The 19,741-nt window shown below is 44.7% G+C and overlaps 1 protein-coding gene across 6 annotated transcripts in view; it reads right to left on the minus strand.

The window, feature by feature from the left end:
* Positions 1-19,741, minus strand: part of TRAPPC10 (trafficking protein particle complex subunit 10) — a 92,522-nt gene that overhangs the window by 42,540 nt on the left and 30,241 nt on the right. For 3 of the 6 annotated variants that reach the window (XM_060100400.1, XM_060100397.1, XM_060100401.1), the window contains exons 3-6: positions 15,990-16,125; positions 7,265-7,461; positions 2,655-2,850; positions 350-461 (exon numbers count right to left, since the gene is read on the minus strand). In XM_060100400.1, coding sequence (XP_059956383.1) covers positions 350-461; positions 2,655-2,850; positions 7,265-7,461; positions 15,990-16,125 — 641 coding nt within the window. The other 3 variants (XM_060100399.1, XM_060100398.1, XM_060100402.1) reach the window with 3 other exon arrangements.

Below are 19,741 nucleotides of genomic sequence, written 5' to 3' on the forward strand. Positions count from 1 at the left end.
ACCTCTCAACAGAAGAAAAAGATTCCCACTCTTATGCTAGCAAGGAGGCACAGAATCAGAAGCAACACTAGCCAGCTGTCGGTTGTAGAAATGACACTTTATATCTAAAAAACAACTCCTTAAACACTTTCATTTCTCACGATTCTTCTACAAGTGTAAGTGACTAATTCTTAATTCTCACTTCATTTCCTATAGGAACCATGGGAATATACTGTACATACTGTTTTTCAAAAAACAACAACAAAAGATGATTTAATCATTAGGTAAATAAACAGCAGCTTCCATACTATTCAAAAGTGGGGAAAGCTATGCTGAGAAAAGAATTTGTTTCTAAAACTTCATTACTCACCCCCAGCACCAAAGTTGACAACATACTGAGAAAACAGAGCGTCCAGTTCATCGTACTGCACCAGGGCATCTTCAAACTGCTGTAGCATCTCAAAAACAAAGGCAAGTTCCTCCTATTTACCCAAAACAAGTTAAAAAAAAAAAAGCAAAAATATAAATCAGTGTTTTAAAACAAGTAGCTATGAAAGATTACAACAGAGAAAAGCATGCAGCATAATGAATAACGCTTGTGCTATACCAAGAAAAGATCAATTTAATGACCACACATGTCAACATTTATGCACACACAGAGAGAAGACCAGAAAGAAGCAGGGAACGGCCAACGTGATCTCCGGAGTCTCTGCGTGACCTACCAGCAGACTGGGCCTGACTGGTCAGCCTCTCGTCCTCGGTATTTCCCTGGCCCCCCGACACACACTTTTTCATTAGAATTCCACTATATGGAAGAGCAGAATCTTCTCCTCCATTTACCTGTTTATTTATACCTATATAGACTCATGGATATGAATTTTACCCCACGGGTTGAGACCCAAGTCTCTTAGTAGTTATCCTGTTGCACAAACTGCTCCCGCTTTGGCCACTGAGGGGGCTCATGGAGGTGGTGCGTGTCTTCTTCTGACAGACCTCCACCTTTCTTGTGCACCTCTTAACTTTCTGGTTCTACATGATACTGTATTTTCCCTACACCAGCCCTGGAATCAACCACTTCCACAGGAGCCCTGGCACCTCTGATTGGAGAATGCAGTTTAGAAACCAAGATCTTGGCACTGAGTGTGTTCATTGCTACTGAGGTGTCATTTCTTTCTAGGCCCCATCAGAGGAGAGAGCAAGGAAATATATGTACATGTATTAAGCCTCACGTACACATACCTCTGTATTTGTGACTCTATCTAGCCAGCAGCCATCCAACCATGGGTTCACACTGATTCTAAACCAGCACCACTGGGTTCATTTAGACTCCCTCTTTCCTGGTTTGTTACTCTTAAAAAATAAGTTTAATAAGCTAAAAGGGTAAAGAGACAGGGAAATCTGAAAGAGCTGTCATTGGTCAATCACACAGGGAATTATGAACACATTCAAATTCCCTTATGTGACCAAAATCATCCAAATACCACTAAGACAGAAGCATCAGAATAAGAGATAAACTTCAAAATTTCTAATGAGAATTGGTCTTTATTTATTCAAAGTGCGTTATTTCTTCAGTGATTAATATACAAGTGATGTTTAAATATAAAATTACACTTTTTCAGTCAAAACATGGTGAACAAGAACAAGAAATCCTAAGAGCAACATTATTATCATTCTGCAGTGTTAAGAAGGTGTCCTTCCCCAAACCACTCTATTACACATCCCTTTGTTCTCTTAAGACTTTTCTTCTTAAAAAAGAAAGAGTTGGGACTTCCCTGGTGGCACAGTGGTTAAGAATCCGCCTGCCAATGCAGGGGACAGGGGTTCGATCCCTGGTCTGGGAAGATCCCACATGCTGCAGAGCAACTAAACCCGTGCGCCACAACTACTGAGCCTGTGCCCTAGAGCCCGCGAGCCACAGCTACTGAGCCCACGAGCCACAACTACTGAAGCCCGCGCACCTAGGGCCCATGCTCCGCAACAAGAGAAGCCACCGCAATGAGAAGCCCGTGCACCACAACTAAGAACAGCCCCTGCTCGACACAACTAGAGAAAGCCCGTGCACACCAACGAACACTCAACGCAGCCAATAATAATAAATAAATAAATAAATAAATAAATAAATAATTTTTTTTTTAAAAAAGAGAGAAAGACTTGATTACAGACCATACTTTTGTAAACTAGAGTAAAGAAACCAGCTTAAGACACTCTTTTATTGGAACCCAAGGTTATAAAACAAAACTACAGAAGAAACGTTCTTGGGAAGTCATAATTTAATCACAGCACCAGGCAGGGAGTGGGTGTCTTTATCATCAGGATCATCACCACTGCTGGGACTCCTGTGCCTAAGCCTTGTCCACGGTAGACACCCCAGGAGGCCCGAGACACTAACAAAACCAGAACTACTCTGAGGACAAGGCCATCTCCTAAAAGGCTAGATGCCAAGCTCTGAAGCAGCAGGGCAGCGGACGGAATGATTACTCAGCAGAGACCATCTCTGATCCTCTGCTTAAGAAGCCAAGAGAACGAAGCATCATTTGTTACCTACTGTATCGTCTTTTGGTTTTAAAAACTATGTCACTATGGATTCCCAAAAGAGAGCTGCCTTATTCATACAGAATGAAAGAGGGACCGAGAGGAGAAGGAAACAGCCTAGTTCTGTGTGATCAGCCACGTACCTGCACCATGAAATAGTCGCAGAAGCTCCAGCCTGGCTCGGTCCTCTTCTCCCTCAAGGTCCTCATGTCATCCTCAAACTTGCCTAGGTTTTTGGTAAAAGACATAAGAAGCAGTGTCCTGAGTTTGGTCAGGAAAGCATTCCAGGATTCCTGAGTTCGGGAGGAGTCCTTCAAGGGGTCGGAGAGCACGACACACCTGTGGAGAGATGAACGGACTGTGGAGAAACCACCGCAAGCACAGAACCGCTGCCCACGGCTACCGCTTTCCTGGGGCGCAGGGTGACTTCCTCCCTCCCCTTCCTTCTTCCTTCTTTAACGGGTAAAAAACATTAGGCAGGTGGTGAGAAATCAGATTAGGAAAAGGCTTCATCGTGAACTGATCTAATGCCACGTGAACAGTCAGTGCTGTTCCCAAGAGTGCTGCTGTAGCATGGACTGGAAAGGGGGAGAGGGATTTATGGTGAGTCTTGAGTCTTAGATCCCGTCTCCAGGGCTCTCTGTAAAGTAAGGTGATTGTACCTCACTCAGTTCCCAAACCCCATTTGCCCTGCCCTCTTCCAAAACCTTTCGGCTCCTTGTAACTGACAGAGACTAAAATGTAGATGTTTTAACGCGGCACACGAGGCCCAGGACAACGCAGACCAACCCGGCTGGCCAGCTTGGGTTCCTACCACCTCCAGCTCAAGCCCACGCAGCTTCTCACGCTCTCCCGTCTTTTTACCCAGCACCTTCCCCGCACAGCCCTGCTCAGCTGACACACCCTCACTGAGCCTCTCCCCCAGCCCCACCCCCACTGCTCTGTGCTTGGCCCCACTTCGATTCCACGATTCCATGACCACAGCAGCCGGTGCGCCCTGGAAACGCCTCCTCTCTTTGCCGGTCTGTTTCTGCCACCAGATTGTGAGCGCCTCGAGAGCAGCGTCAATAAATACTTGATAAATAAAGGCTTAGAGAGATATTGCTTAACTTGTAGGTATAATACAAGTTCACGACAAAAAGACTTTGTATGCATGGTGTAAAAGTATCAAAGGCATAAAATTACAAGCGTTCCCAGTGGATTTGGAAAAGGCAGCACATTCATCCGAGAGACTGGAAAAGGTAACTTTCTTCATCCTTGAGAACAATACTTCAGAAAGATGAATAAATCTGAACTCAGAAATAACTTTTAAATATTGATGCTATGAGTTTCAACATTCCTCCTCTGTAAATATTTTACCTGAACTACCAGCAAGGAGCAAAATGAACAGACTCTAAGTTTCATTTTCTCTGGGCTCCATCATACCTCTTGGAGGGAGGACTAAAGCTATGGATTATAAATCAGTGGACAAAGGGTGAAACAGCCATAGTCTAGGTGGTCCACCAGGTGAGCAATCAGTACCAAGAAGAAAATTTTTAAGTCGGTGGCCGGCTTTAATCCAGTCATTCTATCCCCACTAGATTCTGTTTCTTCCCCTGAAAGATAAAGGGGTCCAGTCAGCTCACTCCTAAGCCCCCTCCCTCAAAGGACTAACATGTATTCATTCACTATATGAGCTGCGAGGGTCTATCAGCTCAGCAGTTTCTCCTTAAGGCATTCTCAAGGATTATAATCCATGTTTATTCCTGACCAGACACAGAGTTCTCTATACCTACAAGGGGTAGATGAAAAAGGAAACTGACACGAACACCAATCACCAAAACGGCATTTTCCTTCAGTGACCTGGTGCGTACCAATCAGAAAATATATTCATTACGCTCTCTACCCCTCATGCCCTTCAACATGTACTGTGTCTACCACATCTTCTTCTCTTATTAATTAATACAACAAACTACGCTTCAGAAAGTCACATCGAGCGTAGTTAACTGAGAAAGGGAGAACCCAAAACAGCTCCTCCAGTCAGGCCCGGTGGAGTCTGATCCGGAGTCGAGCAGCGTCCACACGGCACACGGCTGCATGGCAAGGAGCTCCCGGCCGGGGTCTCCGCCAGTCATGGGGACGCTGCTGGCACAGACAATTAACACACGACCCTCTGCTTCAGCAACACTTACCAAAAGCCTGAAAATGCACAAAAACTTTCACCAAGCAATTTTCCTTTTAGGGAGTTATCCTAAGGAAATAATTAAGGATGTAGATAACATCTGAGCTAGAATGATGTTTATAACTTTGTAATAATAGGTAAGCAATAACTTGTAAGTCCAGCAGAGGACTGTATAAATAACTTCTAGTGCATTAATACTATAGACTACTATATAGTAACTAACAATAATAGTGTAGAAATACATTTACTGTTCAAAGAAAACTTTCTGTATTAAGTGAAATCTATACTTTTAAGTACAGATTTGTCAAAGGTGGCTTTGCAAATTCATGAAAATCAAACTGTTAGAAGGCATCTCTAAATATTGAAGATGAAATGTTAAAAATTTTAGGAAGTTAAATTTTTCGTATAAAGAATAGTCATTAAAAGCAAGTTAGTCTTAAATAGGCCTAGCAGAAACATACTTTTGAAAATTAGATAAAATTATAACGTAGACAAAAATAATAAATAAGCACTTCAAAAAAATCATTACACAATTTGAACTTTTCATAAGTTTAGACTAACACACCCCATTAGTACCAATTTATTTACTTAACAAAATCCCAAACAAATACGATTTCTTTTGTTATATTAAAAACCACTCGGGCCTCCCTGGTGGCGCAAGTGGTTGAGAGTCCGCCTGCCGATGCAGGGGATACGGGTTCGTGCCCCGGTCTGGGAGGATCCCATATGCCGCGGAGCGGCTGGGCCCGTGAGCCATGGCCGCTGAGCCTGCGCGTCCGGAGCCTGCGCGTCCGGAGCCTGTGCTCCACAACGGGGGAGGCCACAACAGTGAGAGGCCCGCATACCGCAAAAAAAAAAAAAAAAAACAAACAAACAACAACAACAAAAAAAAACCACTCAAGGACTTCCCTGGTGGTGCAGTGCTTAAGAATCCTCCTGCCAATGCGGGGGACACAGGTTTGAGCCATGGTCTGGGAAGATCCCACATGCCACGGAGCAACTAAGCCCCTGCGCCACAACTACTGAACCTGCGCACCTAGAAGCCTGTGCTCCGCAACAAGAGAAGCCACCGCAGTGAGAAGCCCGCACACCACAACAAAGAGTAGCCCCTGCTTGCCACAACTAGAGGGAGCCCGTGTGCAGCTACAAAGACCCAATGCAGCCAAAAAACAAATAAGTTAATTAATTAAAAAACAAAACAAAACAAAACAAAAAAGCACCACTCAGAGGCCATTCGGGTTTGACTTTGGGCTCCCCCCGTCTCAGCATCCCCTGCGGCCCACTTCCCCTCAGATGGTAAAGCTGCTCTTTTCCCTACAGGCCTTACGGCCGTCCACTCTTCTTCCAGAGCAAAAATGTTAGTACACCTAGAGAGGAAAAGGACCCTCAGTAATGGAGCATCTAGCAGAATGTTAAACTGACTCCTCTGAGATAACTAATGCATGAATAACAGACCTCAGACAAAAATCCCCGGAAGTCCAGACTGAGTGCGGTTTCCCTAAGGTGAAGCGTAAGCGCAACCATCTAATTCCAACTTTAAATAAAGCAGGTCTGAACGTTACCGTGTACCCAGTATTGTGTGGAACATAGAAAGGAAGCCCACGTGGCTCCCTCCCCGAAGAACTGTCAGCTCATCAGGTGGACCTGACACAGGATGCGGTCAAGTGGCAGCCACGTGGCAGGGTCTGCTTGGGACTCCTGGCCGCACACACCCAGGATCTCTTCCCTTAACTCCTCGCACGTCCTTCATTTCTTAGCCCCCAGAGCAGGCCAGCTCCCCTACTCCCAGCTCTTGCCGCACTCTGGAAACTTCTGTCTGAGCATCTGCCAGTGTGGTGACCACAAGTGTGATGACTTGGGTGTGAACTAATGCCCGCCTCTGCCACTAGACGACGCAGTACCAGAGCAGGGACGAGGCTCACCACGGCATCCCCAGCACCTCAAGTGCTAAACTGCCAGATACAGACTAAACCTGGCCAGGTGCTGAGATGCACTGGCCGGCACAGCTAGGCATGGACTCCCTGAAGAGACAGGAAGTGAGGTACCAGCAGGAGAGGACAGGGCCCAGACATGGCTTGAGCAAGAGGGGAAAGTCAGTCCAGGCACTGCAGTAGCCACCAAAGTCTCAGGCTCCCTTTTAAAGTTTCTGAAGAAGAGCAAACCAGCATTTTATAACTTCTGTCTTAAGGAACTCTTACTAGGTGTTAAGGTAAACAAAACACAGGGTCCCAGCACCAAGAAACGCCCAAGGAGCCCTGCTGTACACAGGCTGCAGACTTCTCAGAGCCCCTCCTGTGCTAACACCCATCACCGGCCTTCCAAGGGGACCCACTGTGGTCTCTCCCACGGTCACCAAGCCTCGGGGCCTCCGCTGCCAGGCAACCCGCCGCAGATGACTGTTCAGAGTTTCTCGCCAGCCAGCCAGGAACTCCACGAGGAGAGGGACCTAGTCTGCTCTTCAGCACCCATCACATGCTCAGTGTCAGGCATCGGACAGGTGCTCACACAGCAAATATTCACTACTACCTGGAAGCCAGTAAACTGTATCATCCAGACATCTGCCCAAAGAGGTCAAAAGAAACATGCACTTACCTGTCACTCTGTTTATTACAAAAATCGTTTCTTATTTTGTCCACAATGGAAGTTCGGGGAAGGATGTTGGTTTTGTTTTTTTTCTTGGCATCATTTTCAACTACCACTATTAACCAGTCCACGGAGCTGTGAGCTTTCAGAACATTCTGCCACTTGGTGAGGTCGTCTTTTACTGTAGCTTTATACACCTCAGTATCCTGAAAATAAATAATTCACTGTGAAAGCAGGTTAGTTAATATCCTTTAGTTCATACGGCAAATGTGTCCAAAAACGGAAGACAGCGTGCTTTCCTGCTCCGGGATGGGGACACTGCACGGAGAGCCCGGTGCTGGTCCCGGCGGCTGGCACTCTGGGCAGGCTCAGCACCACACCCCAGGTGTGCACTGTCCCCGAGACCAGGGAGGCCGAGGGGAGGGCTTCCAGCGTCACAGAGGCAGAGGCGGAGAGGCAAAGGGCAGAGCAAGCTGCCCACAGCAACACAGTCTGCTAACTAAGTCGGGACTTTAAAACCCAGGTCTGCAGGGCCAGAGGCCACAGGCCCAAGCACAAGAGGGTCCCAACACGGCCACAGCCCCGCCCTGATGGGAGGCGAGTGGCTGTGGAGCCCCCAGAACCACTCTAACCTCAGTGCCACATGCAGGCCACGCCGGGGGTAAGGCAGCTTCAGAGGCGAACCCGAGTAAAGAGGACACGCTAGGGCTTTTGCAAGTGGTCCTCGTTCCCATGCATCGACAGGGGAGCCGGCCTGGGCCTGAGAACCAAAGCTGCTCCGGACTCAGGGCACCACACAGCAGCCTGCGCGAACACCAACGAGGCGAGCCTTGGCTCTCCTCCAGGGAGAAGCAGGGAAACAGAAGTCTCCCTTGCTTTGTAACTGTTTACATCTGACGTTATGCTCCGTAAATCCACTAAGCGGATTCAGAGTGAAAAAAACAAGATGCTTAACTCATTTCAATATGAGGCACTTAAAAACCTTTGGAAACTGTAACTCATAGCTACTATCTAAATATATGCTTTCCCCTCTTTTAACAGAAAGATTCCTTACTATCCTGCTTGTATTTTCTCTAGATGTTCTAGTCTCTCTCGAGTAACACTCACGTGATTGATCCATGAATGAGTTAAATCTCAAATTCTGTATCAAGTCCCTCCTTTCGTTTAATTAATAAGTGAAAAGTTCCAAAAGGCAGTACTTAAAAAATTTAAAAACTGCTATGTCCTCAGTTTAAATTTGAAATAAGTACAATCTGAAAAAGATCTTTTGGTTAAAAATTAAAAGGAAAACCATCCTGCAAAACTCTCATTTCTGTGAACTAATATCCAACAGTACCATACACGCATACTGCGTATTTTCCATACAACGGCCGTGCTTAGAACTGGAAGCTTAGATTTTACAATGCTGGTCCTCTGTCGAAACCCAGATGCATGACGCCTGGAAAGTGAAACCAGAAGGCCAGGGGGCTGCAGCCACAGACCCCGGCAGCTTTAAAATCAAGGCGCAGACACAAATCACAGGGCGGACAAGGGGCGGTGAGGAGCCCTGACAAGCTCCAAGGCTGTCCCGGGGCCAGTTCAGGGCGCCCTTCACCAGAATCCACGCTAAGGAGAGGTGGCCGCACCCCAAGGGGACACCAGCCCCTCTCCTGGGGACATTCTGGGGCAGCTTGCGGGGACTCTCGGGAAGAGGCCTCGCTGAGCGGCCAGCTGGACAGAGTCCCCCAAAGTTCTGGCGGAATCGGGAGGACAGAACCCAGTACATCACTCACGATGGTGAGCAAACAGCAAACATTCCTAAAAAGACTCGCTGACTCTGCAGAAGAGGAACCCAAGCTGAGCCACTGAGGTTAAGGGTCTCTCAGGAAACCGCAGCAAAGAGAGGAAGACGCCATCACAGGGAAGGAAGGGGGACGAGGGGGTCCTAGCGGGGAGCAGCCGCCTCGGCGCCAGAGCCAAGCCGGGCGAGGAAGGCATCACAGTGCAGATGACGAAGGACTGGGGGCTGGCTCGGGGTGTCCCAGGACAAGTAGGGCAAACAAGGCCTCCGAGGGGGGTCATGGGTCACATGAGGTGGGGAGGGGGTGATCCATCAGAGCGTCAGCCCAGAGCGGGGGGTGGGGGGGGCACCCACGCCACAGGGCAGCAGGACAGCAGTGACAGGAGAAGGTTCACAGGCAGCGATGATTCCAATAAGCAAACCTATGGAAGATAATGAGTGCCCGGCTTCTCCAAGCCGGAGAAGGGAGTTACAAGTATGGAAAGGGAAGGAACTATGTCTCAAGTAGTATAATATGACTTGAAGGAAAGAGGTGTAACTTACAGTGTATACTATAAACCAGAGTCCCCCAACCCCCCGGGGCCAAGGACTGGTACCGGTCCATGCCTATTAAGAACCGGGCCACACAGCAGGAGGTGAGCGGTGGGCGAGCGAGCGAAGCTTCGTCTGCCACTCTCCATGGCTTCCCATCACTCACATCACCGCCTGAACTATCCCCCCACTCCACCCCCCGTCCTTGGAAAAACTGTCTTCAACAAAACCAGTCCCTGGTGCCAAAAAGGTGGGGGAGCGCTGCTATAAACCATAAAGCAACTAGTGGAATAACATAACAAAGAGTTTTACTTTTAAATCTAAACTCCTAAACATTGTCAACTTGCTCCAAAAAATTTTCTTAACAGATGGTAATCAAAACTATCAATAGGGCTTCCCTGGTGGCGCAGTGGTTGAGAGTCTGCCTGCCAATGAAGGGGACAAAGGTTTGAGCCCTGGTCCGGGAAGATCCTGCATGCCATGGAGCAACTAAGCCCGTGCACCACAACTACTGAGCCTGCGCTCTAGAGCTCTCGTGCCACAGCTACTGAGCCCGTGTGCCACAACTACTGAAGCCCGCGCACCGCAACGAAGAGTAGCCCCCACTCCCACAACTAGAGAAAGTTCGCGCACAGCAACAAATACCCAACCCGGCCAAAAAAATTAATTAAGTAAGTAATTAAAATGAAAATTAAAAAAAAAACTATCAATAAAACAAAAGGGCTTCCCTGGTGGCGCAGTGGTTGAGAGTCTGCCTGCCGATGCAGGGGACACGGGTTCGTGCCCCAGTCCGGGAGGATCCCACATGCTGCGGAGCGGCTGGGCCCGTGAGCCATGGCCGCTGAGCCTACGCGTCCGGAGCCTGTGCTCCACAACGGGAGAGGCCACAGCAGTGAGAGGCCCGCGTACCACAAAAAAACCAAAACCAAAACAAAACAAAACAAAAAATCTAAAACAAAACAAAAAAACCCCACAGGCTCCCTACTAGAAAACAAGTTTAAGGAAAACAAAACACCATCATCCATAACGCCCACAAAAACTACACCTAGCAAAAAAATGCAAGACTTTTATGAAAAACACTATGACACGTTACGAAAACATAAAAAAGCCATAAAGAATGGAGAAACAAACCAGGTTCCCAGAGGAGAAGATTCATGATCATTAACATTCTTCTCAGATGAACGTGTAACTTTTTCAAGACAATCCCAATCAAAACACCTCTGTCTTTTGTTTTTTTCCTTTTCAGTCACTGTTCCAGTTACCTATGGCTTTGTACCAAACCCCTACAAGACGCAGTGGTCCAGAAGATCTGCTCACACACCTGCACCCTGGAGATTTGGTGGACAGCTCGCCTGCCCCACATGGCGTCAGCTGTGGCACTGGAAGGCTGGGAGCGAGACGGCAATGACATGTCTGCTGATGGACGCTAGCTTGCTGACAGCCTCTGCCGGGGCTGGGAGTGCACACCTCCAGATGGCCTTCCCACAGGGGCACTGACTTCCTCTGAGAATGGTGGCTGGGATCTGACAGCAAGCATCCCAAGAGGATGCAGCAAAAGATATAGTCCCTTTTAGGACAGTCTCAAGAGTCATAGCTTCCCTTCTGCCAGTCAGACCCACCCAGATTCAATTGGAGGAGACACAGACCCAGGCTCTCATGGCAGGATGTCACTGCCATGCAGAGAAGAACACGTGGGATGGGAGATACTGGTACAGACATTTTTGGAAAATAAAATCTGTACACCTAACAATCGGATTCTAAAATTCATATGAAAGAGAAAATGCATGCTAGCCAAGAGATTTATTTTAAAAGAACAGATATCAGTACATATTATAAAAATGTAATTAAATGTAATTAAAAGTCTGGTCCAGGCATAGAACAGACAATGATCAACAGAACTGATGTGTCCAGAATATTGTGCATAAAAGATACTGCTTTAAAATAAAGGTAACGGGACTTCCCTGGTGGGGCAGTGGTTAAGAATCTGCCTGCCAATGCAAGGGACATGGGTTTGATCCCTGGTCCGGGAAGATCTCACATCAGCGGAGCAATTAAGCCCGTGAGCCACAACTACTGAGCCAGCGTGCCTAGAGCCCGTTCTCTGCAACAAGAGGAGCCACCACAGTGAGAAGCCAGTGCAACACAACAAAGAGTAGCCCCTGCTCGCCCCAACTAGAGAAAGCCCACGTGCAGCAACGAAGACCCAATGCAGCCAAAAAATATGAATAAATAAATAAATAAATAAATAAAATAAAGTTGACATTTTCGGTAAGTGGGGAAAAGGTAGACTATTATGAATGATATTAGGTCAAGTTGCTCCCCATTTAGACAACAAATTAGACACTGAACCCACATTGCTCTTACCATATACAAAAATAACTTGAAGCTATACAGATCCAAATATAAAACACAAATTATAAAAATATTAAAAGAAAACATAGGAGAAAATCAGTTATTATCTTCAGATAGACAAGGCCTTCCTAAACATGAAACACTACTCAGAAACCATGTTTTTAATGACATATTTCACTCCATAAAGATTATAATAGTTATTAATATCCATGCACTAAATAATACATCAACTACCTATACAGAACAGAAACTACAGAAGATGCAGGAGAAATAGAAACATTCTAATAATAGAAGACTTTAACATACCACTGTCAGTTAAAGATAGATCAAGTGAAAAAAACAAAATATAAATGACCTCAACAACATAATCAGTACAAGCTCTTATGGGTACATATTTAATATTACAATCTAAAAACAAAGAAAATACATTCTCAAGCACACATGGAACATCCACAAAGACTTTATTAGGTCACAAAGAAAAAAATTTTTCCTAATAGCAGAAAAGATTAAAAACACCACTCTAATCACAATGCAATAAAATTAGAAATGTTAAAGTGAAAACATTTTTAAACTTCCTTCTGGAGATTAAAAAACTTTCTGTTAAACTATTGAGTGTAAGGGGTGATACAAACAGAAAATAGAGAATTTCTGAAAAATAATAACAGAAAATGGGGATATATTTTAATTCACATCTTTAAAGACCTATATCACTAAAAATTTAAGAATGAAAATAAATGCATTCCCAACTTAAAAAAAACTAGGAAAAGAACAAAGTAAACTATAAGAAAACAAAAGGAAGGAAATAATAAAAATGGAAGCAGAAATTAATGAGATAGAAAACATGCTAATAGTATATCAGATTAATAAATAAAACTCCTGTTTCTCTGGGTGGGGGAAGAAACAACTAATTTAATCAAGGAAGAAAACACAAATATACAAAATAAGAAATAACGATGGGGCAATAACTATTGACACAGAGCATTTTTTTTTTTTTTTTTTTTTTTGCGGTACGCGGGCCTCTCACTGTTGTGGCCTCTCCCGTTGCGGAGCACAGGCTCCGGACGCGCAGGCTCAGCGGCCATGGCTCACGGGCCTAGCCGCTCCGCGGCATGTGGGATCTTCCCAGACCGGGGCACGAACCTGCGTCCCCTGCATCGGCAGGTGGACTCTCAACCACTGCGACACCAGGGAAGCCCCAGAGCATATTTTAAAAGTTGAAAAAAGACCACTTCATACACCTCAATGGAAAGAAATTTTTAAACTGAAATGTATAATTTCTAAGAAAAATATAGTTTATCAAGATTGACAAATGGCTGAAACAGATCAATTTCCATGGAAGGGATACAGAAAGTGATCAAGGAACTATCCCACAAGAAAGTACCAGGTCCAGATGGTTTCTCAGGAGAACTCCATCAAACCCTAGAGACCAGATAGTACTAGTGCTACGTAAATTGTTTCAGATAGAAAACAAAAACTTCCAAGTTATTTTTATGAATCAAGTATAACATTGATACCTAAACCTGATAAACACAGTAGGGAAAAAAGTTACACATCAATCACTTGTGAATATATTGATACATGCAAAAAATCCTAAATAATGTGAACAGACACCAATATCACATTAAGAAAATAATACTCTGATCAAGCGGAGTATGCCAGGAATGCAAGTATGGTTCAATAATAAGAAACCCATTAATGTAATTCAACAAATTAGTAGATGTAAGTGGGAAAAATCATATGATTATCTCCACCAGGTATGAGAAAGCCTTTAATAGGATTCAACAGTGTATTCCTAATAAAAACCCTCGAGAAAATAGGAACGGATGGAAGTTCCTTCATACACTCAACTCAAATTTACCTTATTTCCATAGTCAGCGCCCTACTGTGGGGAGACACCACGGCATTCCCACTTAAGTCAGGAACAAGGAAAAGATACCCACTGTCTCCACTGCTACTAGACAATGTCTTACAACAGGAAAGGCAATTTGAGGCATAACAAGTGAAAAGGAAGAAATAAGACTCTCTGCAGGTGACAGGATAGGATATCTGGAAAACCCTAGACTTTGGGGCCTAGAGAACCAATGATAAAACTAACTCAAACAATAAAAGAATTCAGCAAGGTTAACATGAAAAAAAATCAATGTCTTCATATACAAAAAAAATAACCAACTAGAAGATATAATGGGAGAGAAAACCCCGTTGACAATAGCAACTAAAAAGTAAAATACTTAGAAAAGTAATTTGAAACTAAAATCCATGTGGAAAAATAAACATGCCAGAGCAACTAGGCAAACACTGAAGAGAATGACCCCTGAGAGAGGACCAACCCGACCAGGTATGAACGTGGACTGTCAGTCTAGGGAAAGCACGAACTGCAAACAAACTCTGAACTCTTCAAAGCAGGTTTGTTTCTGGCTGTAGTACAGGTGTAGCAATTCTGAAACTATTCTATGCATACTGCAGGACTGAGCGGGTGAGTGAATGTGTTGATGCGTCAGAGCCAGGGTAGATATAAACACGGAACAGGGTAAGGCAAGAAAGCCCTGTGGGGTTAGGCTAAAATCAGAGGCATCGGTATCAACTCACGATTTCTAAGACACATGCTTCCCTAGCCCCGTGTAGTCAAAAGGCATAGAAGCGGGGACCCTCCCACAGTGCCAGGGGAACCAGGGCTCTGTGGAAAAAATGGCTGATTCCAGCACAAGGGTAGCAAAGGGACAAGAACCCAGAATACCTTGTTCTGCCAGAAAATTAGAAAGTGCTCAAAAGGACACAGGAGCCAGCTTGAAGTGACTCTCACTGGCCAAATCTGGGACAACTTGGAACATCAAAATAAGTAAGGATAATTGACTATAAAGCACTAAATAAAATAGAAGCCCACACAGGCTCTTCCCTAGAGTAGAGTGCTGACTGATAAATTTGGGGAAGTGGTACATGCAAGCCTTGGTAATGACTGGTGCAGGAAGAATCATCACTCGGGGCTAAATCTGGTCTGGATTTTGGAGGGGTTCCCGTCACTGTGTGACAGGGGTGCCTCCCTGGGCATAAACTGTGCAAACAACATGGCTTATGCTGAACATCTGTATTCCCCCGGGAGTCTAGCCACCCTTGGAGTTTTGCTGTGTGCCAGGCGGAGGCTGCCTATGTGCCTGGCCCAATAAAAACCCTGGGTGCCGAGTCTCCAACGAGCTCCCCTGGTGGACAGCATCTCACACGTGCTATCACACTTGTTCTCGGGAGGAAGCACATCCCACGTGACTCCACTGGGAAAGGCTACAAAGCGAAGTCAGCAAAGGCAAAAGGTGCACGGGGTGAAGGGGAGAACAGGCGTGAGCTTCGAGTCCTTTCTCATTAAAACTACAAAAACTACTTCTGCATCCTCAGTTTCAGGTTAAAATGTCACAGCATGTAATGATTTATATATTTTGTATACTGCTAAATGCTTGTTTTATTAGAGTCAAACAGATAGGAAGAAATGACCCACAGAATTTTCTATTCGTTCATGAAAGAATAATTCCGTCAAGAATGGGTTCATGAACACAGAACTGCCAAGTACGAGTAAAGGCCGCAGTGCCCGCAGCTGCAGCATCCCCTCACTTGATGGGCGTCCCAGAGCGCCTCCTGCACCAGACACAGATCGTGAGTTAGGAGACACAGTCCCCTGCCCCCAGAGAGCCCACAAACCAGAACCAAAGACAAACAAGGATCCGCAAGTACAGTAATTGTCATGATGGTGAGTACAGGGTGTTACGAAAACAAAGCTGAAAGTAAATATTAAAAAGACCTAGTGCCCACTAGGCCACAGAGAGATGGCTCACAAGAACTGGAAACACAAGTAAGACTATATTTGGTGATCACCACGAGTGCCCCGCGCTGGGCCAGAGCAGAAAATAGGCCACGGCAAAGCCACACGCTTGGCGGAAGGATGGAGAAAAGAGAAGACTACCAAAAAATTAAAATTAAAAAGTAAATTTCAAAAAGTATAGCTGTCTTAGCAAAACCCAGACCTCTGAATCTTAACCCCATTCCAAGACATGTTCTTGTAACTTCTCCCTTTAAATGAATACTTACACAGCATTCCGTCCAATAAATATGAAGAAAGGGGAACGTGAGCAGAGCTTTGTTTCCTTCTTTGGGCAGCAGCTCCTCTTTGAATTGAACAAAGTTAGATTCTAGGTGAATCATCTTTGGAGCTCGGCCATAGGACCTATAAACAATTTTTAATAAGTCACTGAAGAAAATAAGAATGTTTAGCAGAAAGAAAAGGAGAAAACAACAACAATTTAATCACATCTATGAGTTCAGAAGTACACATAGGGCACTAAGCCTGAACTGTAGCGATTACATATGCTATCTAAAAAGACGCTGTAACTTAGTTTAAACACAGCCCACATGGACATGTCAAGGCTCTCCATAAATCTGTCGGCTTTACTTTGCTTGCAACACAGACTTCTGAGAAAAACGGATGTTAACCTACAGTCACTATAAAAGAAGAAAAGGGTTTCCCAATTGTCAAAAGTGCTGTGTGAAGCTATCAAAGCTTTAAACTGCTCTAATACTTTTGTGACAACCGGTATTATCCAAAAAAGAGAACTGTCTGGTGAAAAAGAACAGGTTTCGTTCACATAGCATAAATAAAATAGTGGTAACCAGCCTCCTCCATTTTTTCTCAACCCAAGAACAAAGGACACAGAGAGAAATCCCACAAGCTGCACTCATCTAACCTATGGCTATCAGAGGGTATGGATGCTGTTTTATTATACTTGTAAAAATAAATTATGCTACATACATCTTTTTTCCATACCTCTATTTTCCACCTCTAGTAGTTGTATCTCTTTTAAATATCTATAGCTGGATTTTGTACTTTTTATCCAATCTAAGGAGTCTCGGTGATTAATAAGCTAAAACCAACCAAATTTAATGTGATTATGCTTGAACTTGTGGATTTTCTATTTCAGCCTCTCTATTTTTTTCTGTCCTTTGAGAGATTAATCAAATTTTCTTTTTCCATCCTTCTTCTCTGTTAGTTTGAAAGTTTAACCATCTATTTCTTTTCTGCTGCTGGTTACATTTTAATTTTTAATATGCATAAATTTAAATTTCCCTCTCAAAGACTACAGTAAATGTCTACCTCTCCTTGAACAAGACAAAGATAGTACACTGTCTTCTCCCTGCTTTCCTCCACAATCTGAAATTTTAGATTTTTTAATTCTTAAAAGCACCGACACCATAATATAGCATAGTATTTATGACTTGCTTGCTGGCAGCTGCTTCCTTTATCCTGTGAATTCATGGTTCATTTTCCTTTTTCTTGAGATACATTCCTTAATTATTTCACAGAGAGTAGTAGAGTTTCTGATCATACATGTCTGAAAATGTTTCCCAACCATCTCCATCCGGTGGCAAGCAGCAAATATAAGATGTGAACAGCACTCTGGAGAGAACACGTGTGGTGCCGTGCGGCCAGAGTGGCAGATCAGGGCCCCCGGCCATCCTGGGCCCAGCTGGCATCCTGTCTCTCCCAAGGCCCGGGGGAGGCTGAGGCAGTCTTCCCGCTTGTATGAGTACGAATAATACAGAACTCTAGATTCAGAGGTACTTGCCCTCAAGACTCTTCTTAAATGCTATATTTTATGCTACATTTTAAATGCTGTTAGAGACTGCAAATCCGGTTTTTCTTTTCTCCCTGTTGCTTGGCATGGCTTTTTGTTTGCTTTGTTTTGTTTTCATTCTGCTTGACATTCAGCGGCCCCTGCAATCTCCGAACTCACTGCTGGGAAAATCTTGACGCCAGTTCTTCAAGTATCACCTGTCCTCCACCCGCTCTATACTCTCCTTCTGAAACATCTTCTACAGGGACATTGAAACTTCTGGACTTGGCCTTCACGGCTCAGCTTTCCTTTCACGCCTCCAACTCCAGCTCTCAGCATTCAACTCTGGAGTTTCCAAGCACAATCTCCCAACTCACTACTTTGCTTTTCAGCTACACAGCAGTTCACTGCATGAAGTAAAGTTTCTGCTTCAATTTTTCCCCCCAAGATCTAATCAATTAATTTAAAATTTTATCAAACTAATATATATACACTTTAACATGTCAAGTAGTACTAAAGAGCTTTACACACACACACACACACACACACCCCTACACACACACACACACACCCCTACACCCACCCCCCCCCACACACACACCACGGCAGAGGGAACCCTGCCCGGGCCTCGCCTACCAAGGTCCTGGGCCCCTGGCCCTGTCACCTGTCAGGGCTCGCCTGCTTCTCAGGGAGCCACCTCTGCAGACACACGGGCTCAGCTTTCCCTCCTATTCCTCTGTCCATCCTCCTTCTCCCAAAGAGGCGTCCACGTCTCTGCTGCCGCCACTTCTGCCCTCCTCTGTCCTTGAACATTTCTCGTTCTCTTTTCTCATTTAGTTTTCAAGAAGGTGAAGAGATGAAAATACGTGTTAAATCTATGCAGTGTCTCTACTTCATTTTTTTCCTCATAACCCCCTTTCCTGTTTCTTCTATCTTTCTGAATGTTTAAATAACGTATACTATTGGAAACCCTTTACAGATTACTCCATTTCTTCAGGTATTAAACTCTTCCGTTTGCTGGACTATTTTCTCTCATTCACAGCACTGGGCCTCTTGAGATGGTGAATAATTTTTCTGTAAGAGAATTCTCCCACATTCTGTACACTCTTCATATTACATGTAGGTAATTAAATACATTCCTTGTAACACTATAATCGGGCACAAAAATTAGACTAGATTCAATAGAGAGCCTGGATAAGTCATCTAGAATGTTAACTCTTCACGTTAGCAGATTACAAACTGGTGATCAGAAAGGAATAACATGGCAAGAATCAGAATTACATGAACATGAGTAACAACAAGAAATTCTTCATAAACCTTGGTTAAAATCAGATTACTGGTATTAACAAGTCACAATCCAAACATTTTCTACAAATAATATCTAATCTTACCAGAAATTAGTCTTCCAGTAAGATAATTCAAAGTCAATTATTTCCTCAGAACAAGTCATTAGAGGAACAATTACAAACAATAGGGCAAATGGGAGGATTGATTTGGTTTCCCTCCTAATTTTTTTATACATTTATTTATTTTTAATTTTTTTTTTTTTGGCTGTGTTGGGTCTTTGCTGCTGCACGCGGGCTTTCTCTAGTTGCAGTGAGCGGGAACTACTCTTCGTTGCAGTGTGCGGGCTTCTCATTGCAGTGGCTTCTCTTGTTGCGGAGCATGGGCTCTAGGTGTGCAGACTTCAGTAGTTGTGGCACGCAGGCTCAGTAGTTGTGGCATGCAAGCTCTAGAGCGCAGGCTCAGTAGTTGTGGCACACAGGCTTAGCTGCTCCGTGGCACATGGGATCTTCCTGGGCCGGGGGCTCGAGCCTGTGTCCCCTACATTGGCAGGCGGATTCTTAACCACTGTGCCACCAAGGAAGCCTCTCCTTCATAATTTTTAAGTAACATCTTTCTGTACACTTTCTCATCCTTAAGAGAAGAGCCAGGAGCTCAGGGCAGAGAGAAGGCCTCATAAGACAGCAGACAGAGGCACCTGCTCTAATGTGGAATCGGAGTGTGCATCTGCTTTCCAAAATGCCACGAGGAATCAGAAGCCATTCCTATAAAAGTGGGCCTTCAGCTCAGAAGTGTCCCATTTCTACCGTCCTATGTCTTGTCAAGAAAATCAACACATTCCTTAGAGAAGAAGGCCCACCACAACTACACGGCTCCACTCAGTTTCCTGAGAACTCAGCCTTTAACTCTTACTACTTCACTTGCTCACACAAATGCCTACAAAACGAG

The sequence above is a fragment of the Mesoplodon densirostris genome, chromosome 5 (genome assembly GCF_025265405.1).
Source record: "Mesoplodon densirostris isolate mMesDen1 chromosome 5, mMesDen1 primary haplotype, whole genome shotgun sequence".
Classification (NCBI taxonomy): domain Eukaryota; kingdom Metazoa; phylum Chordata; class Mammalia; order Artiodactyla; family Ziphiidae; genus Mesoplodon; species Mesoplodon densirostris.